The 25,266-nt window shown below is 42.0% G+C and overlaps 1 protein-coding gene and 1 long non-coding RNA gene across 2 annotated transcripts in view; both read right to left on the bottom strand.

The window, feature by feature from the left end:
* Positions 1 to 4,525, bottom strand: part of IL6R (interleukin 6 receptor) — a 68,648-nt gene extending 64,123 nt beyond the window's left edge. Inside the window, exon 1 of the mRNA XM_020991651.2 lies at positions 3,903 to 4,525. Within this exon, the coding sequence (XP_020847310.1) occupies positions 3,903 to 3,987 (85 nt within the window). The 5' untranslated portion in view covers positions 3,988 to 4,525. The remainder of the gene's footprint in view (positions 1 to 3,902) is intronic.
* Positions 4,526 to 8,194: 3,669 nt separating this feature from the next.
* LOC144457968 (uncharacterized) lies at positions 8,195 to 12,435 on the bottom strand. The gene is made up of 4 exons (XR_013487549.1): positions 12,083 to 12,435; positions 10,835 to 10,982; positions 10,390 to 10,428; positions 8,195 to 8,483 (listed from the first exon to the last, which is right to left on the bottom strand). It is a non-coding gene; the product is annotated as an uncharacterized LOC144457968 (long non-coding RNA).
* Positions 12,436 to 25,266: the final 12,831 nt, after the last annotated feature.

Genomic DNA, 25,266 nt, shown 5'->3' with positions numbered 1-25,266 from the left:
CAGCCTCAGACAGTTAGTAGCTGTGTGACCTGGGGTAAATCATTCAACCTCAGTTTTCTCAATTGCAAAATGGGGATGATGAAAATAATAGTACCTCCCTCTCGGGATTGTTGAGAGAATCAAATATATAATAAGCACATAATAAGCACTATATAAGTGTTTGGCTATTATTACTACTATAATCGAATGAGTTCATATTCATAAAGTGCTTAGCACAGTGCCTAGCACATAGTAGACATTATATAAATGCTAGCTATTGTTATTATTACTACTATCAAATGAGATATTTGTAAAGTACTTAACACAGTACCTAGCACGTAGTAGGCACTATATAAATGCTAGCTATTATTGTTATTATTAATTATTGCTATTTTAGAGCTAAGATTTGAACCTTGATCTCCTGACTCTAAAACTAGTCTCTTTCCACTGTACCATGCCATGGAAAGGACAAGATGCCCCTTGCCTCCCCCCTTCCATAAAAAGCAGCAAAGGGCTTAGATGACGCATACCTTACATAATCAGTGGATACCTTGGATATTTGACTTACAAAAAATGAAGCTTTCAAGTTAAAGAATAAGCAGACCAAGAAGCAGCTTGCATTGCCACAGATGTCAGTGATTGTGAGAAGGCCTAAATAAGAGAGCACGACACAGGGCTAGGTGCTATGCAGAGTCACGTGCACCTGGGTCCCAGTTCCTGCTCTGCCATATAATTACAATAGCTAGCATTTAGAGAGCACTTTAAGGTTTGCAAAACAGTTTGCAAATATCTCATTTTATCTCACAACAACCCTGGGAGGTAGGTACTATTATCACTATTATTATCCCCATATTACAGATGAAGAAAATAGGGACTTAAGGCACATATTGGCTATGTGACCCTTGACAAATTATTAACCTTTTGCTTCAGGCAGCTAAGACAAGCTACATGGGGAGAAAATGTCCCTCGATAGGAGCTCCCTTTACCAATGAAATCACAGGTTTGATTTAAAATAAATAAATAAAGGCCTTCTTTAAGGGTCTTTACATTGTACTAGAGCATTAACTCTTTAAGCCAAAGAACTGAATGTCTGACTCTGGATGTCAGGTATCAGAAAACCAAACTGAGTGAGACAGATATTTTTGGGAGGTAAGAGAATCTAACTGGTCCCTAAAATCATGCTCTATCCATAGCCACTAAGTCTATATCTATGGGTCATAATAGCCCTGGGCTTGGCCATCTGAAGGATAGGGATAAGATTGAAAAGTATGGGGCAGAAGGAGATCGTAACAAAAGGAAAATCAAAGGCTGGAGAAACTTTCAAGATACATTGCTTTGCATATTTTGAGGTAGGGGAAGGGAAACTCAAAATCATAAGAAAATCGGCATTTTACATGGAGATTTAAGAAAAGAAAGTGTTTTCCTCACAATGATCTGGTGAGGTAGGTGGTGAAATTTTTATTATCCCCATTTTACAGATGATGAAACAGAGGCTCATAGAAGTAAGTGACTTGGCTAGGGTCACATAGAGCTAATATCTAACCCAGATCTCTTGACTCCAAGTCTACCACTCTTTCCACTAGAAAAAAAAATGTTAAGAGTAATCCTAGTTTATTTTACAGATGAAGATTTTTGAAGCCCAAAGAGATAAGATTTCACTGGTCTAAGATCAGTGGCAGGTCCAAAACCAGATCTTGAATTCAGGTCTTCTGATTCCTAGTCTTATATTTTCATTCTACCAAATCACATGTTTCTGTTGGAGCAACTCTAATTTCTTACTCCTGCCTCCTGATTCTCTGAAATTGAACATCTAACTCATTTGATCCATTTATCTTACCCGGTTTCTTTTCTTTTTCTATTTTTGCTCTCAAGTTTGTGGGAGTATATGTGTGTGTGTGTGTGTGTGTGTGTGTGTGTGTGTGTGTGTGTGTGTGTGTGTGTATGCAGCTTGGGCCCTGGATGTTTTCTGCTTCTCTGCATTTTCCTATGATGTTAAGTGAGCTGACACTTCCTCCAGGTTTTGTTTGCCCGGCATTGCGGCATAGAGAGAAAGAAAGATTGCCTAAAATACCTCAAACCAGTCACAGGGCCTTTCCCACTGGCTCCCCTCTACTAAGGTGCAATTAAGAATAGTATTTGTGTATTGTAAATTTCCACCTGCCCCATCCGCAACTCCTGGGGACTCATCCCGGCACCTCTCTTGTTATTTTCCTCCTCCTCACCCACACTGTCCTGGTACCCAGGACATCAGCCTGGGGTCATCCACTCCTTGTCCATTCCTCTATCTTTTTAAGCCCTCAACTGATCATGGGCGACTTCCAGCTCTGTCCCAGTGTCTCCCATCTCTCTCCTTTTGTCTTGTTTCACTTTATAGGGTCTTACTGTCTTGGCAGTCTTCACTGCCTGCTAGGCATCAAGACCGTCACTCCTACCGTCTTCCTCCAATCATAGAAGACCAACAATCATACCCTCTCCTTGGGAATGAAACCAGAAAAGAGAGAGGGGTGCACACTTGGTTCACTCTGCCTTCTGGAGGCCAGAGACTTGACTGAAGAGAGTATTTGGCAGTGAGAATGGGATGCCTTGGGGACAACCAGCCTTAGGAACCAAGTGGCTGATTGATCCTTGCAAGAAATAAACCTGTTGCCCTCTAGATATCCTCACAGACAAACCCAAAAATAAACTACTGAAGGTGCTGCCACCACAAGTCAAAGAGAAACTGAGACACGCTATGTATGCCAGGCAGCCCTGGGCATCCAGCCAAAGCCTTGATATTAATGGAAATATCACCATCAACCAGCAAGCGAGTCCTGTCAAACACAGTATCTTCCCTGGACCCTTAACAGGAAGGGGTGGGGGTGGGGCTAGGGTTAGGGTTTGCCAGCTCCAGCCATGGACAATCCCCACTTGGTGATCTCGATGTCTCGGCATTAGGTTCCCAGAAAGAAAGACTCTAGACTTGCCAGGACTGGGTGGAGGGAGTGCTGGAGAAAAGGTGGATGGAGTGGATCAGTGACTCAGCACTGATGTTGTCAGTCAACCTCACAGTCAGGAAGGAGTCATCCTCATAGCCCCAGAGGGCTGGGGAGAGCCGCTCAGGGATAACCCTCGGGAAGGGAGAGGAGTTGGGGCACGTTTGAGGAAACAGCCGTGCCCACAAGAAGACTTTTCAAGCATCTTTGCCCTTGGGATACCTGAAAGCTAACTCAGACCTTTCCCTGTGAGCAGATGAGGGGGAGGGGGACAAGGCCCCAGGTGCTGAAAGTTTCATGAGAAATAAGAGTATTGAGGGGCAGCCCCAAGCGGTCCTGGCTGTCAGAGAGAACAAGTCAAGTCACATGGAGCAGGTGTAGAGAGACCCGTCACAAGAGAACAGTCATTGATGGAGCAGAGGAAGCATTAAAAACATGCTCCCTTTCTTGTCTTTCATCAGAGTGTGTTTTTGTCACAGAATTTTGTGGGGGGAGGGGAGGGTTCAGACCAACGATTTGAGATAGAAAGCTTCCAAGGTGGAAGCTCTCTCTACTTGTACAGACGGACAGTCTTAAAGAGTGGCCTGGGGCACTGAGAGGTTAACTGGCTTGCCTATGGTCCCCCCAACTAGTATGTGGCACAGGCAGGTGTCCCTGCCCGAGGTCCACCCGAGACTTGCCTGGCATAAATCACACAGCTACCAAACGTCAGAGTTGGGATGGTACCTTGAACACTTTTATTTTCATTTTACCGATAAGAAAACCAATGAGACCAACGTCGGATAAAGAAGTCTGGAGACCCAAGTATTCTAGGAAACTAGATGGAACTTGCTAGGATTCTGCTAGCCATGGGCCCTTCAGCCGGTCCTTTTTTCTGTCTGTGGCCCCAGAGGCAACAGCCTCTGTCCCAGCCTCATGAACCCCAGACTTCCAAGAGAGAAAATAGCTTACCCAGTCTGGGACAGCCTTCTGGGACCAGCTGGTCCCCAAGAGCCAAGAACGGGACGGCCAGGAGCGCCAGGATGACAGACAGCATGCTTCCTCCTCTTCTAATACACCATTCTCCAACTGGGTGGTGTCACTTCTCCCAGTGTCCATTGGTCATATGAGGTTCACTCCCAGTCCCCATTCCGAGGAGCGCTGTGCTCCCCAAGCCGGCTCCCCGCGCTCCTCTCTCGGCCCTCTTCTCCGCTCCCAAAGTGTCTCCTCGCCACTCTCTGCTCGCTAGCCTGCTGCGCTCGCTCCGCGCCTCTGGCTCGGCTCGGCCGGCTCCGCGCTTCTCTCCCCGCCTACCTCTGCAGCCCAAGCCCGGGCAGGAGCAGCAAGCAAGCGAGCGCCCAGACTCCGAGTGCCCTTTCTCACTCCCTCTCTTGTTCACTGCTCAGCCAGCCCTGACTGTCTTAGCTCAACTTCCCACTTATACATGACTCAGAGTAGTGGATAGTCCTGGCAAACACAGGAAAACATTTGAGGAACTCAGCTCTGCAGCGGCTGTCGACCGTCCCCATGTGCGATTGTGAAATCGGGGACCGATTGAGCAACAGCAGCCAGGGCAAGAGGGGAGACGTGAGGGCGGGTTGCCAGCAAACACTCCACACCTGAGAGAGGAGACGGGTGGGGGGGGGGGGAGGGGACGACGACTTATGTTCATAGCACGCCCTGAGCTTTCATAGGCTGATTTCTTCTCCTCAACACAGTTGAAGGTCGTTATTATTATACCTGGTTTACAGACAAGAAAATCGAGGCTCAGAGAGCTGAGATGACTTGCTAGGGAACCCTAGAGTGAGTTAGTGGTGCAGCAGGGACTTGAAGTCAGTGCTTCCTCATTCATAATAATAACTAATATTTTATACAGGGTGTTTCCCAAGTCCAGGCAGTTGGTTTTAAGCTAACTTTTGGGAAACACCCTGCATAGTACTTGTAAAGTGCTTTACAAATATTCTTTTTTTATTGTCCTAACAGCTCTGGGAAATAGGTGCTATTATTATTCCATTTTACAGATGAGAAAACTGAGGCAGTTTAAGTGACTTGCCTAGTGTCATACAGCTAGTTACGTGTCTTAGGTAGGATTTGAATTCCAATCTTCCTAGCACCAGGGCCAGAATTCTACTCATTTTGCCACCTCTTAAAGTCCATTGCTTTTCTTAAGCGGGCAGAGGAGCAACCCCTCCCCATCCACCCCCAACCCTCCCCCACCCCCCCTCAGAATTCTGTTTGGGAACAAAACCTTGGGAAAAAAAAAAAGGAAGGTACTCCTTTCTTCTCCCAGGGTCACTATTAGGAAAGCAGCTGAACAGAGAGAACAGAGCAGCTTTGGAATTTAGTTAAGGGACAAGCCTCTCCCTCCCCACATAGTGATCAGTTCCTTGGGCTCAATGATCCCTGCCTCAGGCACGCACATTAATAACTGGGCTTTATAGTTTACAAAGCACTCTCTTCACCTGTGAGGTAGATGATGTAATTATCACTATCCCAGGTTTACAGATGAGAGTACTGAGGCTGATGTGTTTGCTGAGAGCCAAGATCCCAGTAGGATAATAGATTCAGAGCTGGGAAGGACCTTAGAGATCATCTCATTCAAGCATCTCATTTGATAGATGAGTAAACCAAAGGCCAGAAAGCTGAAGTGTTTCATTCAAGGTCATAAACGTAATAGTAAGTGACAGGGGAAGATTTGAATCCAGGTCCTCAGCCTCAGCCTCCAGGGCCTGTACTTCAAATGCTTCATTTCTTTCAATCAGCAAAAAATAACCTTTGCCACTGGTGATCTGTTTCAGAATGTTACAGTACATGCCATACTGGATTTTTATTTCATAGGCAAGCAAGGTTGAGCCAGAATCTGAAGAAGCTGACTGCAAGCTTTTCACTTCTAGAACCTTTAACTTGAGAAATCAGAAAACTAGGTGGTGAAGCAATATTGTTGCTCTAAATGTGTGAGCATCGAGGTGGTGCCTTTCTGCAAGAAGCACAGAGCCTGGCACATAGTAGGCACCTTCAAGAGTTTGAACCAGCTCAAGACAGCTTAGGAGAACTTACTGTTAAATTTTCAGTGTGAGCATTTACACCTAAGAAATCCGCAAAGGCTACAGAATCAGAGCTTGCTTTTCTGTTGTTGATCTTCTAGATAAAGTGATAAAGAAAATGCTAAAAATGCAGATTAAAATTAAAAGTGTATTGTATATATGTATATATATATATATGTATAAATTTTTTTTTCCAGAGAGCTAGTCATTAAATATTTGCCAGCACACTTCTGCTTAATAGTCATTGAGCCCATTGACAAGTGCCTACTGTGTGGCAGGTACTGTACTGCTGGGAATACAAAGGCAAAAGACAGTAGTCCCTATTCACAAGGAACTCACAGTTAAATGGAGAAGAAAAACAATACGTAAACTATGTCTAAACAAGATAAGCTCAAATAATAAACAGAAGGAAGGCTCATTAAACAAATGCTTGTTGACTTGCTGATTTGAAAGGCAGTGTTATAAAAAAAGAAATTTAATTAAAAAAAATTTTTTTTAATTTGAAAAGCAGTGTTGTCTGGCTGAAAGAATAGAATTTGGAGTCAAAGGACCAGGGTTGAAATTCTAACTCTACCTGCGTGACCTTGGACAAGTCTTTTAAGGTCCTTTCTAGGCGTCTGTTTCCTGATTTGTAAAATGAATGTTTTAGACTAGGTTTAGCCTTTGAACTTCTCTCCAGTTCTAGGCCTATGGTTCTCTGACCCAACAGGTTGTCCAGCAGTGACAGAGCTAGGACTGACAGCTGCCTCCAGTCCAACACTTCGTCCATTGCCATTGCTTGTCAAATGAAGAAATTCTACTATCTTTCCAACCCAGAATGTATAAACTGAGACCCACCATAGACAAATGGGCAAAGAGGTGTTTCCATGGTGAGTGGATGTGAATTTTACAAACCAGCACCATATGCTTAGAAAGGACGGAGAAGAGCCATGCCAAAGGAATGAGTTGATGGCAGCTACCAATTATCAGGGGTGGGGAACCTGCAGTCTCAAGGCCACATGTGGCCCTCTAGGTCCTCGAGTGTGGCCCTTTGAGTGAATCCAAACTCATCCTGTGAGGTTTCACACAGGCTGCCAGCTCCCCATCCCTGATTTAGACTAAGCTGAAGTGTCAGGGAATTTATTTTCAAGTTTAGGCTCTAAACGGGCAGCTAGGTGGCTCAGTGGATAGAGTATTGGCCCTGGAGTCAGGAGGACTTGAGTTCAAATGTAGCCTCACACACTTGACACTTACTAGCTGTGTGACCCTGGGCAAGTCACTGAACCCCATTGCCTAGCCCTGCCCCCCCCAAAAAGGTTTCGGCTCTACAGAGGTAAATGATAGACCTAGAAAAGGACATAGAACAAAAAAAGTACCTTTTTGCTGGCTTGTTAATTAAGTTGGTTCTATCCTGTTAAAAATTGCTTCATGTGAAGATTTTATCTTTGTTTTATAATATTTATTAAATTATTCGTTATTGATGGTCTATTAGTTTTATTGTTTTTTATTATTATTAGTTTATAGTATTTATTATTATTAGTTTATAGTATTTATTATTATGGGTTATATTATTTATGTTATATTATATTATTTATATTAGTAGCAGTTTTATAATATTTTTAAGATTCAGCTTTAAAATTATTCCCAGAAACTTCTGCTAAATTGAAAGCAATTCATGGGATCATAGAAACCAAACCCTAGGAGGGACCTTAGAATATAGAATTTTAGAAATCTCAAAATATAGAATGATAGTAATGGAAGAAACTAGAGAACAAAGAATGCTGGAGGTGAAAGGGGCCTCAGAGACCATCTAATCATACAATCACCTTATTTGACATCTGAGACATCTGAGGCCCAAAGAACTGAAGTTATTTGCCCAAGGTCACACAGTTTGTGAGTAGCAGAGCCAGGATACAAAAGTCCTCTGACTCCAGATACAGAGCTCTTCCCATTATTCCATGCTGCCCAGAATGGAGGTGTTTCTACACTGTGGTTCCAGGGTATCAATCAATGGATGTAGTTATCCCATTCACATTGGGACTTTTCCCATCGAGGTTTCAATTTATTGCCAGTTGGCATAAGAAATTAAACGGGAATTTGGGGGGGGAGTTCTGCGGAAGCTGCAGACTACACTCAAAGGCCAACAGACAACACAGAAAAAGTTTAAAAACTCAGAAATGCGTAAAATATATGCATAGTATTATATAATATCAACATATTTTATCTTTTAATAACCATAATAATTCTGACTTTTATAGAATTTTACACAGATTTTCCAGATCATAGAGGTGCTGTGCATCTAACCCCCGAGAGGCAGAAGGGATAACTGTAGAGCCTGAATCAATTCAAGAACACAATTCCTGAAGCTGACTGGAACTGGACTCCATGACAAGAGCTGTGTATCTGCTTGAGAGTGGAAGGATAAGGACCCGACATGGAGTCAGGAAGACTTGAAGTTCAAATCCAGCCTCAGATACTTATTAGTTCTGTGACCCTAGGCAAGTCACTCTGTTTGCCATAGTTTCCTCACCTGTAAAATGGAGATAATAAGTTTATTATTACGTATTGTTATAAAATAAGTTATAAAATGAATTACAAAATAATATAAATATAAATAATATTATAAAATAATGTCTTGTTTTATTTTTAGCGTGGACTGATTCATTTAGTTCTTCTATGAAGCCCCTTTAAGTTGTAACGATGGGCCAGAATATCTCATTATTTCACCCCTTCTTCTCTCCCCCTGGAAGGGGCCTAATGTCTACATGGACACTAAAGTGTTGCTAGGGCTAGGAAGATACCTAGGTACCTTGCAGGGTTGTTGTAAGAATCAAATGAGATAATAATTGTAAAGTGTTTGACACAGCGTCCGGCATAAGTAAGTGCTATGCATAAATATTAGCTATTAGAAAAAGCAAAGGGGCAAGTAAGTAGAGATATAGGACCATAGATTTAGCAGTCCAGTCCTACCATAGGCATCTGGAGCCACAGCTACAATTTGGAGGCTGGTCTATACCTCAATTCCAGGAGCCATCAATGACAAGTATAACTTAATTGATGCCAACATCTTTCCAGGGCAAATGAGCAAAAGCTCATAGATTGACTGTAAAATGATAGAACATAACATCAGAAGAATCAATATTGCAGGTGTTCTGCAATATTGAACCAAAGATGGTAGGTTTCTGGAGGTAGCTTAAATTAGCTCATAATGGCTGATTAAATTTTCAGTGAGAGCATTTATACCTGCATTTATACCTTGGAAATTGACAAATGCTACAGATCAGGACTTGATTTATTGGGTTTTTGTTTTTTTTTAATGTCTAGACTTAAGAAAGTGATGGAAAAAATGTTAATAATGCAGAATTAATTTAAAGTGTTCCCAGAGTTTTCAGAAAGCTGGTTGTTAATTTACCAGCACACATTTCAATTTACATTACCCAAAGGCAATGGAGAAGGGCAGCTAGGTGTGGCAGTGGATAGAGCACTGGCCCTGAAGTCAGGAGTACCAGAGTTCAAATCTGGCCTTAGACTAAACACTTGACATTTACTAGCTGTGTGACCCTAGGCAAGTCACTTAACCCCAATTGCCTTTAAAAAAAAAAAAGAATACAGAGAAATGATAGTTGTGATGAATACGGAGAAGCATGGAAAGACATTTGAAGAGATGTGAAGTAAGCCAAAAGAGGAAAACAATATAGACAGTGACTACAATAGGGTAAAAGGAGAGAACGATTACAATAAAATAAAACTGAACGCTTCAAAATTATAATGAAAAAAGCTTGGCACCAAAGAAGAGATACAAAAGGGCACCTCTCCTTGCTGTTTTGCAGAAGTGGGGGACTGGGGTGCGGAACACAATATAAAATGTCATAATTTTTCAATACATTGGCTAGTTTTGCTCAGGGGCATGCTGGTAAATGTATAACAAACAATTCTCCCCCAAAAAAAGTATACTGGACACACTTTTAATCTGTATTATCACCATTTTCTCCAACACTTTCTTAAGTCTATACAATCAACAGAACAATAAATCAAGCCCTGATGCCAATTCCTGAAGTGTAAATGCTCACACTGAAAATTTAATAATTGCAGAGTCATGTGAGCCGGCTCCAGCATATCATTGGTTTTGTTGGACTTTTTTACCCCTTTTTTAAAAATGTAGGGGCAGCTAGGTGGCACGGTGGATAGAGTGCCAGCCCTGGATTCAGGAGGACCTGAGTTCAAATGCGGCCTCAGACACGTAACACTTACTAGCTGTGTGACCCTGGGCAATTCACTTAACCCCATTACGTAACCTAAATAAATAAATAAATAAAGATTTCTTTGTCAGAGGGATGGTTATTGTAGGTGAGGAGAATGGAAGGATATATTGGGAATTACAAGTGACGTAAAAAATTTTAAAATATCAAATCCAGCCTTAGACACATAACACTTACCAGCTATGCGACCCTGGGCAAGTCGCTTAACCTCATTGCCTAGACCAAAAAAAAAATGAAAGATAATAAAAATTTTTTATTTTTAAAATATTTTTAAAATTTAAAAACAAAAGTTCTAACCTGTGAATGTTATATTCTTTCCCACGTCCCATATGTGTGGCACTTCTGAAATCTGTTTACTTTATGTCTTGAACCTATTGGTCCTTATTCTTTTCATCCTGTTCATCCTATTATCATCAGACACATTCAATCTAACAATCGACAAACACTTATTAGACACCTGCTACGTTCTAGGCACTGCACTAGTTTCTGGCCATGCCAAGGTGATAAATGAAAGTTTCTACACTGAAGGATCTAATAGGATGAGTGTCACATTAACAATACACCAAGGATCTGTGATAGTTTCACAACTTAGAGCCTTAGAGTTTAGTCTGAGAGCACTTACCTGACTTGCTAGGCCTTCAGGCCTCTGTGCTTCATGCTCTTCATACACACAAAGAAATAGACTTCAAGCTTCACATGTGATGGGGTGCAAAGGAGAAATCAAGCTAATGTACTCTAAGAAAATTTGAAGAGGGAGAGATTGCTTTTGGCTGGGGAGAAATGGGGTAAAAAATGGTACAAAGTTTCATTAAAGGGATGGTTCCAGAGCTGGCCCTTAAAGGGGAAAGATTTCAACAGGTGAAGAGAAGACATTACAGGAACAAGAGATGATGGCTTGTCATGGGGGACAGCTGGATGATAGCAGAGAACTTGTCCAGACTGTCTGAAATGTAGAATGCATCCTTCTTTCTTATTTCACCATCCCCGGAACCCCCCAAAACCAAGTGATGTCTCCTTCTGCTTAGGCTTATAAGACTCAAACAGCCTTGCTAGTTTCTTCCCTCTGAGGTTATCTCCCATTTACACTGTATGTATTTTGTATGTATAGCTGTTTGCTGGTTGTCTGTCCCATTAGAATGTAAGCTCCTTGAGGGCAGGGAGCATATTTTTGCCTCTCTTTGTTTCCCCAGGTCTTAGTATATAGTAAATGCTTAATCATTTTTTTTTATGATGCTGATGATAACAAATAGCACTGAAGAGTCAGAAGCAAACAAGGGCCTCTATGATTTCTTCATTTGTAAGATGAGAATCCTTGTACAATCTATTTATCCATTCATTCATCATCATTTATCACTTGTACAAGGCATTACTAATGCAAAAACAGCCCTGCTTTGCTTCCATTCTACTGGGGGTGGCACAACAGAGAATTGTGGGGTCATAGATTTAGGGCTGGAAGGGCCTTTAAGGATCATCTAGTCCAGGGGTAGGGACTTCTATCCTCAGGGGTGGCCTTTTGATTGAGTTCAAGTTTTACAGAACAAGTCCTTTTATTAAGGGGATTTATTCTGTGAAGTTTGGATTCAATCAAAGGGCCACACTAGAGGACCCAGAGGGCCACATGTGGCCTCGAGGCCACAGGTTCCCCACCCCTGAATTCTTGTCCAATCCTCTTATTTTATAGATGAGGAAATTGAGTCCCAGAGAAGTGAGTACAAGTATTTACCCGAGGTCACACCAGTAGTAAAGCTGGCAAGAAAGCCCGGATAAATAAAGACCAAATCCCTACCAAACAAATACAATATAATTTCTGGGGAGGAAGGGTGGAGCCCTACACCACGTAGCTATTATGAACAAAGTATTTTGTACAAACCTGAATTAATATTGTGCTTCCAATGTCCCCCCCACCACTCCCAGGATGGAGGTGGGGGGACAGAAAGGGCAGGATGTCTGACACTCTTACTGGTCTCAGAAGAGGTTCCTGCCCACAGGGGAGAATCAGAGTGAAAATAAAGAAAGTAGCTGGTTTTTCTCCCTCCTTACCAGTTTTTCTCAAAACAAAGCCAGGGGTGAGAAGCCCCTGTTTTCTCAACCCTAATTTGGAGGCAGAGTCCAAGGCATGCCTAGAGAACGCAGGGTTAGAAGAGGTGACTCTGCCAGCGCCTCAGTGGGCCGGATCTCCTCTCATCAATTGGTGAGAGGCTGGTTTGGGGTTCTGGTGAGAGATCCAAGAGATCTGCTTAAGGGGAACTCATTTCACACTTCCTGTAAATGGTGTCAGATCTCCAAGTATAACTTCCTTAGCAACTTTCCGGTTTCAGGCCTGCAGCTGCTCAGACCCTTTACTGATTATTTTCGGGGCTGCACCTGCCACGGTGGTATGGGTGGCAGGAGGGATGACAGATTTCTCATTGCACCCCTCTCCTGAAGCTTTATTTTAATCTCTTTTATCCGGAAGGGAGAAGGGTTGCCCTTGGGGTTTGATGACTCTTAATTAATAGCAATTAAAGGGCAATTAAAGGGCAGCTAGAAGTTGAAGTGCACAAAGTGCCAGGCCCGGAGTCAGGAAGACTCATCTTCTTTAGTTCAAATCCAACCTCAGACACTTTCTAGCTGTGTGACCTTATGCAAGTAACTTAACCCTGCTTGGCTCAGTTTCCTCATCTGTTAAATGAGCTGGAGAATGAAATGGCAAATCACTTTAGCATTTCTGCCAAAAAAACCCCAAATGGGGTCATGAAAAGTCAGATACAAGTGAAACAATTTAACAACAATAATTGGTAGCAGTGGTGGAAACAGATTGGACAAAGTGACTTTCTCATCACAGCAGGATGGAATCTCCTTGCCACCAGAGACTTTCACTTTTGGCTTTATACCCCCAGCTTAGCACAGAGCCTGGCACTGGTGCTCAATAAATACTTGTTGAATATTCAACAAATATTTGTTGAATTGACTTGAATTGTACCGAATCAAGCTGAATTTAATTCTATCATAAATCAAGAGCTGGAAGGGACCTTGGAGCTCATCTAATGTAACACTTGCATTTTCCATGGTACAGTGGAAAGAGCATTGAGTGTAGAATCAGAGGGCCTGGATTTGAATTCTGGCTCTGGTGCTTACTACCTGTGTGATCTTGGTGAGGTCCCTGCTAGTCCTAGAACTGTGATCCAAAGAAACTGAGGGTGGGGGGTGGAGTGGAGGGGGGAAGTGACTTGCCCAAGGTCATGATCACACCCAGGTCCTTTACCTCCAAATCCAGGATCCATTCTACTTTATGCCATGAGGTGTCATAGAAAGCATGCCAGTTCTAGGATCATCATATACCTGGGTTCAAGTTTCTTTTCTGCCACTGACTGGTTGTATGATCTTGAGCAAGTAATTTCACACATACACACACACACACACACACACACACTTTGGGCCTCAGTTTCCTCATTTGTCAACTGGGGAGATAATAGACTACCTTCTTCACAGAATTGTTGTAAGTAAAAAGGTACGGTCAAAGGGAGCATGGTATAGTGGAAAGAATGCTGGCTTTGGAATCTAAGATACTGGGTTCAAATCCTTGCTCTGTTTTTTTAAACGTGGCCTTAAACAGCTTATTTGCTCTCTGTGGGCTTCATTTTACTCATCGGTAAAATAATAGGATTGGACATAAACCACATCTGAGGTTCCTTCTTGTTCTGAATCTTTGATCCCGTGTTCCTATGAAATAAGATCACAATTTTAGCTGCCCCAAAGCGGCATGGGGCATCTCAGAAGATAGTGGGTTCCCTCAATTAAATGTCGAGGCGGGTAGGTATTGTGATGGATACAATAATGAGCTTGGGGTCAGGAAAATATAAGATCAAACCTTACCTCAGACATTTCCTAGCTGGGTGAGTCTGTCCCTTAACCTCCTGGTCTCAATTTCCTCATCTCTGAAAGGAGAATAGTGATAGCACTTACTTGTTTGTCCTTCGTTTTCAAAGAGGACCAATGATATCACAGAGTGATGTCTTGACTTGTACATGAATCGGATTTAAGTGGGGCAGAGAGTTGCACCAAGTCGTCAGCCTCACTCTTTCTTCCTGAGTCATCAAAGTCCAGGGGCAAGGCAAAAGTCCAGAAGACAGGTGATAGCTTAGGGGGCAATGGATGATCTTGGCGTCTTTGATGTTTGACCAAGCTCTAAGCGTTCCACAGTGCCTGCTTCAGCTGCCTTCATGCCTGTTGGAACAAATTGTTCTCATCTGCCCATTCCACTGACAGAAGTCTTTGCATGCTTGGGGTAGATGCCCCCTAACTTACCAACAAGTTTGTGACCTGTTGGTTACGTTCAACCCGATTTAGCCAGTCTGCCGAGAGGGTTTACCAGGGTGCGGCTGCTGGGCATAGCATAGCTTCTTGGAGTCACAGGTGAGAGGTGAATGCCGGGTAGACACCAAAGGTGGACAAGCAGCCCTGAAAAGGGCTCAGCAAGCCCTCACACCAGAGATGCCAGCCCTCCTTGAGCACCCCATAGACTCCAACCTAGTATATACTATACAGTCATTGTGAGGACCAAATGAGGCAATATATGCAAATGCTTTACAGACCTTAAAGTGTTATATAATCCATAGCTTTGTTATGACTATTATCATGCCTTCTGGCAGAAGACGGATGTCTACTTGTCATGAATCTTATAGTGAATATTCCTTTTGAGGTGTGGGATCTACTAGCTGGTGACTGAGGCCCTTTCCAACTCTGAATTTTGTAATTCTGCAGCTGAGATGATGGCCTCTGAGAGAGAGCTGAGATCCAAACCCAGGCCTTCTGACTCCAAAGCCACTGTTTGTTTGTTTTGTTTTCCCACCTCACACTCTGCTCCCTAAAGCTGCTGCCAGAGTAGACCATACTCTCTGCTCTCTTCCTCACTGGGTAACAGCACCACATTATCTTCCAAACACAATCCTTTGTGACTTCATTCAAGACCCCCGAAAGGGAGTGTTCCACAAGTCCTCAAACCTTGGTCAAGCAAGTTGTCCCCACAATCAGGGTGCCCTTTTACCTCTGACCTTCAAATCTGGGCTGCTGAATATTTGCCCTTTTAGAAGGTCAAAGAGACTTGGCCTTGAGGTGGGGATAGAATTAGGCTCATCAGGTTTTAAGCTTCTGAGATCATCTAATCCAGCTGCATGTGCCCCTCTAGGTCTTCAATCTCGACCCTTTGACTGAATCTAAAGGGCTGCACTTGAGGACCTAGAGGGCCACATGTGGCCTTGAGGCTGAAGGTTTCCCATCCCTGATTCTAATCCAGTACTCATTTTCCAGATGAAGAAGCTGAGTCCCAGAAGGGCAGTGATTTGCCCAGTGCCATGAAGGGAGTCAATTACAGAGCCTAAAAACAAACGCAGTTCTGTGTTTTCTCTACTTCACTACTTTGCCTTTCAGATTGATTCTGGTGGCATTTTACTATTTGTATGACTATGAAGGAATGTTTTGGGAGCAGTCTGGAAAGAGGTATAATGTCTAGGAAAAGGCACTGTAAGAGTAACACAATACACACGTGCATATAGCTCTTTCTCTCCTAAGTCTTATGTCCCAGTTCTGAGTTATTTATATTTCTGAGTGTCCTACAAATAGTGGTTAATCAGTAATGAAAGGGAGTAGGTCATAGGATCCCTAAAACCTTCACCTGGTCCCTCCCAACCTTAGGAGAAGAGTCACTGGTATTTGGGTAAGAAGGGCAGCCAATGGTTCCTAAGCCAACAGTCCTAAGAATCAATAGAACACAGTGTCCCTGGCCTGTGACCTCCATTACCCATAATCAGATGTCAGCTGAAGTCCCCAAAGAGCAAGAGAGAGGACCCTCATCCCCTGTCATTAATTTCAGTCTCTCTGGCCTCAGACAGAACTCTCTCAGGTCCTCTCCCAGCTAATATCAGGGGCGGAGCCCAAAATGGCTCTTCTAGTCCTACTTTCATAATAAGAGCAGGACCATACAACTAGTAAGAATGAAATCAGGACTCTGAACCAGTTTGTCTGACTCCAACTCCAGCTTGCTTTCCATTCTGCCAGGCTGTCCCTCATCTCTCTGCCCCATTAGTTACGGGATCATAGGAGAGAGAGCTGGAAAGGAGCTCAGAGGTTACCAAATCTAAAGACATTCATAACCTAGCACTCTCCAATCTTGCCACTGTTCTTACACCTTACTCTCTACTCTTCAACCCAGCGACATTGGCCTCTTGGCTGTTCCATGAACAAGATCTTCCATCTTGACATTCCATTTCTTGGCTTCTGAGCATTTTCTCTGGCTGCCTCCCATGCCTGTGTGAGAAATTAGCTATTTCTCTTTTGTATTTAATAACTAATTATTGTATCAGGACCAGGGTTTTCCCCCTTATCTACTTCCTCATCCAGCAACCAACCAGTGTAGGACATCTCTCTGAAAGATTTACCCAGGCCAAGAACTTATCAGACAGTCAAAGAAATGCTAAGTTCGGGCTAATGTGTACATTCCTGCTCATTGTGTTTTACTCAGATAGTTCTGGGGAAGTGTTGAATCTCCTTTTTCTCAGACAGGTGATATAGGAATTGATGTCTCTTTGACCAAGATTTGGGTGACCTAAGTCATGTACCCCAAGACCCTCATTGTAATATAGCCCACCCTCTCACTGTAATATTCATTTTCTCGTTCATTGTTGACCAATCAGAGTTGATTACCACCCCTCAGGAACACCTCCTCTTCTAAGGGCATGTAGACTGTGAACCCACCACCATGAGAGAGACGACCAAATGACCATCCTTTTATTAAAAAACATGCTGGCCTTATTAACAACATGATTAAATTACCCAGAAATTATGTCTCAAACTTTTTTAAAATGCCACACCTAGAATGCTCTCCCTCCTCATCTCTGCCTCCTGGCTTCCCTGGCTTCCTTCAGGTCCCAGCTAAAATCCAGTCTTCTGTAGGAAGCCTTTCCCATCCTCTCTTAATTCTAATGCTTTCCCTCCTGTATATAACTTGTTTGTACATATTTGTTGGCTTATTGTCTCCCTTTTTGATTCTGACTTCCTCGAGGGTAGGAACTTCTTTTGCCTCTTTTTGTATCCCCAGTGCTTAGCATAGTGCTTGGCACATAGTAGGAGCTTATAAATGTTTGTTGACTGACTATTGCCTGATTGACAATTCCCCTCATTTTACAGATAAGGAAGTTAAGGCCCAATGAAGTTAAATGACTTGCCCCAGGTCATATAACTAGCAAGTGCCTGATGTGAGACATGAATCCAGGTCTTCTTGGCTCTAAATCCAGTACCTATTCATTACATCAAGTTGCTGTTAACATCTTGGTCAAAACTCAGAAACAGCAATTCCTTACCTTTCTTGGAAAAAATGAGTTTTAGTAAATGCTTTTCTCATCTTTATACTTAAGAAATAATATGATTTTGCAATTATAAAAGGTGCTCATATGCCAAGATATATGGGCAACTAACAGAAATATATGCCCAAAAGCTACTTCCCAATAAATGTAGTTAAAGAACATGAATAGTTTTCAAAGGAAGAAATTGCAAACAACATGTGAAAGATTTGAATCACTAATAAGAGAAAAGAGAATCAAAATATCCCTGAGGTTTTACCTCACATATGACAAACTGGCAAAGATGGCAAAAAAAAATTAGTGCTGTAAGGGCTATGGAAAGACAGGCACACTAATGCACCATTGATGGAGCTGTGAATTGGTCCAACCATTCTGGAAAGCAATTGGAAATTATGTGGAGGAAGTGATTAAAATTTCCTTATACTTAGGATCCAGAGATTCCATTACTAGCTATATAGCCCAGGGGAGGTCAAGAATGAAAAAAGGCTCACATAGCCAAAATTTTTATAGCCTAATTTTCTGTAGTAGCAAAGAACTGGGAATAAAATAAAGGCCCCTCAACTGGAGAATAGCTAAATGGGTCATGGTGCATGAATGTCAAGGAATATTACTGTGCTGTAAGCTCAACCAATCAATAAACATTTATTAAGTGCCTGCTATGTGCCAGACAGCATAAGCACTGGGGATACAAAGAGGCAAAAGTCCCTGCCCTCCAGGAGTTTATAGTCTAATGGGGGAGACAGCATGTAAACGAATATATACAAAGCAAGCTGTATACAAGATAAATAGGAAATAATTAACAGAGAGAAGGCACTAAAATTAAAAGGGGCTGAGAAAGGTTTCCAGTAAGAAACAATGAATATGAGAAGTACAGAAAAGCCTGAGAAGACTTAGACGAACTGATACAAAGTGAAGTTAGTGGAACCACGAAAACAATAAATACAATGACTACAGCAAGGTCAATGAAAGAAAAAAGAACAAAATAACGAAACTGAAATCTGTAAAATTATAATGGCCAAACTTGACCACAAAAAAAAAAAACCATGAAAAGGTACTGCCTCAGTTTCCTTGAAGAGGTGGTGGACTATGGGTGTGGAATACTACATATGTTGCCCTACTTTTCAATATGTTAATTTATTGAGTTTTTCCCACTTTTTTTTATTCTTTGTTATAAGGGATTGCTAAGGGGATGGAGTGGGGAGGATACATGCACACATGGTTACATTGGGAAATGTAAATTATATACACACAAGGATAGCAATAAAACTTTATTTTTAAAAATAAAGTATTCAGAATGCAGGCATGCCTCATTTGAAAAAACAATTTGGTATATGAAAATATGATTTATGAAACTGATAAATTATGGGGTTTGTTTCATGTTACAAAGGACTTTTTAAAAAATGTTTATTAATTTCTTTTGACTTATCAACAATCACTTCCATAAGCTTTTGAGTTTAAAATTTTTCTCCCCCTCCCTTCTCTCCTCCCTCCCCAAGATGGTGCACCATCTGTCATAGGCTTCCAAAGGACTTTTGAATATTACCAAAACTGTTTGTTCATGTTCTTTGACCACATTTATTGGGAAGTAGCTTTTGGTCATATATGTCTGTTAGTTGCCTAAAAGTTGAATTTTTATTTGTCAAATGCACCAGTTTTTTCTTAATCCTCACCCTCCTTGATCTCTCCATAATATTTGATGCTGTTGATCAGCCTCTCCTTATGAATATTCTCTCCTCCCTTGCGTTCTGTGATCATTCTTCCTGTTCTTTTCCTAATAGTAATAGTTGACATTTATATAATACTTTTAAAGTTTTTGATTCTCACAACTCTGTGAACTTATGCTTAGAATGTTTTTTTTCCTCCTTCACCTCTGTCTCTGGGAATCCTTGATTTCCATCAAAATTCTCAGCTTAACCACCTCTGTCTACACAAAGCCTTTCTTGGTCCCCTTGGCTGCTATACCCTCCCATGCTCCCCCAGACCCCACCCCAGCCAAAAATACCTTCTTGGATCTGCCTTGTATGTGTTTTGTACATGCCTGTATGAAAATGAATTAATGAAAAATTATTTAAGTGCTTACTACATGCCAAGCACTGAGGATACAAATAGAAAAAAAAAATGAGACAGTCTTTTGTTTCTAGAAGCTCACATTCTAATTGAGAGAGACAATATATGTAGAAGGGTTCAGCTGTACAGCAGAAGGAAAGATTCTATGGTCTTTAGGGTAATCAGCAAGTCGAATAGTGATGCCCAGGAATCTGAAGGATGTAGGGGTAGGTAGAGCCAATGGTAAGGCCCAGTGAGCCTTACTCTAGACCTATAGTAAGTATATCTATAAAGTAAGGTTCACTAGGATATATGTGTGTGTGCATATAGTTTTTTTTCCACTAGAATGTAAGCTCCTTGTGGGCAGGAATTATTTTGGTTTTTATCTTTGTATACCAGCACTTAACATACTGCTTAGCACTTACTATGTGTTTAATGAATACTTGCTGATAGAGAGACTGAAATAAGGTGCCATTATACACCCCTATTGCACCTCAGTGGAAAGAGATTTTTTCCCCTGTGCCTCTCAGAAACCACAGAACCTCTGAGCTGGAGGGACCATCAAAGGTCAGCTACTCCAACCTGTCCCAGAACAAGAGGTTCCTTCACAATGTGCCTGCAGAGCTCCACCTCTACACCTCCGCCTTTTAAAGATGAGGAAGCTGAGGCCCACAGTAGTAAAAGGAACCTCACAAATTCTCACATCTAGCTAGCTAGTGGCGCCGGGTCCAAAAGTCTACCGGCATCCTGCAAACGGGTTGAATACCAGATGAAAAGAGGAAAATCTGATCGTTACACAGATCAAGTTCAAAAATCTTTTCCACTCAGTCACAAAGCTGCGGTGAATTCCCACAGCCGTAAAATGGCTTCAGATTACAATAGGAGAACTACATAATCTGATGAAGCTAATCAGATAAGAGAGGGTGAGCTCAGCATAACAAGGACACTAAGAGATCATTGGACATCAAAATCGGTCTAACCATTTTATAGCACTAAGGGAATTTCCCACGGGTTAAGCTTTAATAGATTACAACTGCATGGAGATTTTCGGGACACCCTGTATATATCACATAGAAGACATATATACATATGATATATATATTGACTAATTTGTTAAATGAAGGTATGCATAAAATCACCTTTAGTGACAAGCAGTGGCTAGGCTGGTTTTGACATCCAGTAATGTTGTAGTGTCCTTGCCTTGCTACATTCATCCTTTTTTTTTTTAATCCAATCAGCTTAATCAGGCTTAATGCAGTTTTAAGCAATTAAAGCTTTTTGGACCCTCTGTATGCAGAGATATATCATTGGATAAATTAGGCAACATAGATGTTGCCTTATAGATGCATTATAAATGATATATACACATTGTCTCAAAAGTCTTAGTGCATTTTAAAGCTTTAATAGTGTGTGTGTGTGTGTGTGTGAATATAAGCGAGAGAGGGAAAATGAAAGAGAGAAAAAGAGAAAAATGAGAAAAAAAGGTGAGAGAAAAAAGAGAGGAGAGGGAGTGGGGGAATGAGAGAGAAAAGAGAACATGAGAAAGAATGAGAAAGGAAGAATAAGAAAGAGAGAGGAGAGGGAGAAGGAGAAAAAGAGAGAATGGGAGACAGAAAGAGACAGATGGACAGAGAGAACACAATGTTAACCAGGCACCAGCTGGCTGAGGCCACAGCTTCTGGAGACCTGTACCAATTTTATCTCTCTACCTGACATGCTTTGCATAGGGTTCATTGCTCTGGGGTTGCCTGCCTTTTCAGTCAGAGAATTAGGCTGCCCAGTGCTTCATTCTGACCCCCATCTCGGATTCCCTGGAAAAGTTACTACTTATAGAATTGCTAATTATAGAAATTGTTATGGGTTCTAAGTCTCGGGCTTTCCCCAGCAAGAAAAGAAAGTAAAAACGTGCTCAGAATATAAAGTGAATCAGGTTTGGAGTAGTTTATTGCCACACAGAAAAGGGGATTCTAAGCAACAGAGATTCACAGAACGATCAGAACAGAATCTAGTCACTTACTACTCCCAATATAAGTTGGGAGGCTAACAGTCAAGGCTGACAGGGACAGTTTCTTTGCAAGGGTGATAAAGAGCTGCTTGACATTTCACTGTCACTTTCTTCCCCTGGATCTTTCCTCCCCGACTCACTTTCTTTCTCACGGTGCTTCTTTACTGGCCGCCTTTCCCTTCCCACTCTGGTGGCCACTGTTGGTTCTTGGCCCAACAGACAGATTTGAAGACCTTTCAGTCCTCACAAGGTCAATGCTAAAGAAAGGAAACACATGAGAGAAGCTGAAATAGCCAGGAGCCTAACTGGATAAGTCTAAAGTCCATAGAGGAGATTAAATTACTTGTCCAGTCAACTAACATTTATTAAGCACTTACTGTATGTGGCAAGGGACTGGGAGAAACACAAAGCCTAAAGGTAGCACAAGCCCGTATAACTACAGAACAAAGTGCTATGTAAGGGCAACAGATGAAGGTTGTTACCAGAAAGACTGTAACTAGCACTTATTAAGTTTACCAAGTTGTTTACCAAGTTGATATTGTTCAGCCATGTCTGACTCTTCACGACCCCATTTGGGATTCTCTTGGCAGAGATACTGGAGTGGTTAACCATTTCCTTCTCCACTTCATTTTATAGACGAAGAAACTGAGGCAAACAGGGTTCAGTGATTTGCCCAGGGGTCACACAGCTAGTGAGTGTCTGAAGCCGGATTTGAGTTCAGGAAGATGAGTCTTCCTGACTCCTGGCCCAGCGCTCTATCCGTTGTGCCACCTACCTGCCCTTTTGTTTACCAACTCCTGGGGATATAAAGAAAGGCATGAAATCACCCCTGTTCTCAGGGAGCTAACAATCTAACAGGAAAGACAACATGTAAACAATTATACACAAACGAGCTCTAGGCAGGAAAAATTGGAGATTATTTCACAGGGAAGGCGCTAAGGCAAAGGACTGGAAAAGACTTCTTGCAGGTCTTTAGCTGAGATTTGAAAGAAACCAGGAGTCAGAGATAAGGAGAGATGGCATTCCTGGCTTGGGAACAGCCAATGAAAACGTTCAGTCTGGAGATGAACTGTCTTGTGGGAAGAAGGGCAAAGAGGCTGGTATTTGTCATTGAATGGCAGAATAGAGTGAGAGGAGTAAGGTAAGAAGACTGGAAAGCCAGAGGATTTTATGATTGATCCTGGAGGCAACAGGGAGTCCCCAGATGTTATGAGAGAAGGCTCCATTGGGAGACATGGCATTGAATGAGGGCTTTAAAGGAATTTAACAGGGAGAGATATAGGATAGTGGGATATTCCAGGAAATGACTCAAGCAAGACATGGATATGGACAAGTACAGGACATATACAGGGGCCAGAGAACCATACAGTTTGGATGGAGCAAAGAATTTGTAGAAGTAGGTTATATGAGAGATGGCTGGAAAGACCGGTAGTGCGAGATGTGATAGTGTCTTAGAGGCAAAGGAATTTGAATCATTCATGGCAGCCAATAATATGCCTCAGAAGATTTCTGGGCAGAGAGGAATGCCATGACCAGGGCAGCAGATAAGAAAGATGACTTTGATAGGAAGGATGGATTGGATCCCTGCGCTTGGCTCATTCTAATTTGTATTAGAGTCATTTGTACACATGTCTCATTTTCCCTACTCACCTGTAAGGTCCTTTAGGGTAGAGGCTTCTGTGTTTTCTTTATATCATCCTCAGCACCTAATACAGTGCTTTGCCCCATAGTAGGACTCACTCCAAAAATATCTGAATTAAGGATGATTCCTGAAGGGCCATCTTCCCTAGTGCAAGCAAGATAGAATTCTTATTATAGAAGTTTGATCTAAGTGCAGCTTTCCAAAAATACATGCATGCACATACATACATATACATACATAAACATATACGCCTATGCACATGCACTGACACATACACATGCGCGTGCGCACACACACACACACACACACACATACACACACACTGGATTTAAGGCTCTGTCACTAACTAGATGGATGATTTTGGCCAAGTTCCTCTTTGGGATTCAATTTTCTCATCTGAAAAATGACGGGATTAGTCTAAATCACTGGTTCACAAACTGTTGGTTTCAGGACCTCTTAAAAACTGTTAAGGAGGGGCAGCTAGATGGTGCAGTGGATAGAGCACCAGCCCTGAAGTCAGGAGGACCTGAGTTCAAATCTGGCCTCAGACCAACCACTTGACACTTACTAGCTGTATGACCCTGGGCAAGTCATTTAACCCCAATTGCCTAATAAAAATTAAAAAAACCTGTCAAGGACCTCAAAGAGCTTTTGTTTATTTGAATTATAGCTATCAATATTTGCCGTATTAGAAATATGAACTGATTTAATTTTTAATTAATTGATTTATTAATTCCACAAAACAACCACAATAAACTCATTACGTGTTAACATAAATAATGTATTTTAATGAAAAATAACTATTTTTCTAAATCAGTAATAATTTAGTGAGAAGAGTAGCATTGTTTTACATATTTTGTCAAATCTCTTTAATCTCTGGCTTAATAGAAGACATCGGGATTCTCCTTCCTGCTTCTGCATTCAATCTGTTGCGATCAGTTATTTGGGTTGAAGTAGATGAAGAAAACCTAGCCTTAGAGAGATGTGCAGTTGGTAAAGGAGGGAGCATATAGGCAAATAATGTTTTCATTATATCATGAAAATTTTTCACCTTGCTGATCCCCTGAAAGGATCTCAGGGACCCCAGGGGTCCACAGACCACTTTGAGAACTCCTACTGAAGAATATACCAGGAGAATATGAGCAATGAACTCTGACATTGTGGACCCTAGCAGAGGACCACACTCTGAGAACACTAGTTTAGATTACAGGAGTTGCCCTAAAAGAGAATTGCTTATTATCACATTCAGTTAATTAGGTTCACATTCACAAAGTGCGTCTGCCTGTTAACCACAATCACAAGTTTGCCTGAACTGATGCCCTTTGACTGTCTGTCATTTCTGCTTGACAGGAAAGGCTGGACTTCACAAGCATGTGCAGATGGCATTGTGTGCTCTCCTATTTCCTAGGAGGAGCCCTGTGCAATGTTTTCCCAGAATAGAAGCTATCCTAGAGGCATAGGGCCTTAAGCTAAGAAATGATTAACCTTCCCAACAGAACTGCAATCAGATATCACCGAAGCTTGGTGAGCTGTGGCTCCTAACTAGAACACAGCTACAGGGTGTCCTAAGAAATTTAGTGGCCATATTAAACTATTAAATATTTAGTAGCTTAACACAGCACTAAGTTTCTTGGGACACCTAGGATTTAAGGGGCAGCTACCTGGTGCAAGAAGTGGAGTGCCAGGCCTGGAGTCAGGAAGACTCATCTTCCTGAGTTCAAATCTGGCCTCAGACATTCACTAGCTATGTGACCCTGGGTAAATCACTTAACCTACTGTTTGCCTCAGTTTCCTCATCTATAAAATGATCTGGAGAAGGAAATGAAAAACCCCTTTTACTTATATTATACTCTCTCTGTCTGTCTGTCTGTCTCTCTCTCTCTCTCTCTGTCTGTCTCTCTCTCTCTCTCTGTCTCTCTCTCTCCCTCCCTGTCTTTCTCTCTCCCTCCCTCCCCTCAAAGCGTTTGTTGCTGTTTTTCAGTCATTTTCAGTCATATCTGACTCTTCATGACCCCTTTTGTGTT

The sequence above is a fragment of the Phascolarctos cinereus genome, unplaced genomic scaffold (assembly GCF_003287225.1).
Source record: "Phascolarctos cinereus isolate Bilbo 61053 unplaced genomic scaffold, phaCin_HiC Scaffold_5;HRSCAF=322, whole genome shotgun sequence".
Classification (NCBI taxonomy): Eukaryota; Metazoa; Chordata; class Mammalia; order Diprotodontia; family Phascolarctidae; genus Phascolarctos; species Phascolarctos cinereus.
Note: the sequence above shows the minus strand (reverse complement) of the source record. Positions and strands in the feature narration are given on the sequence as shown.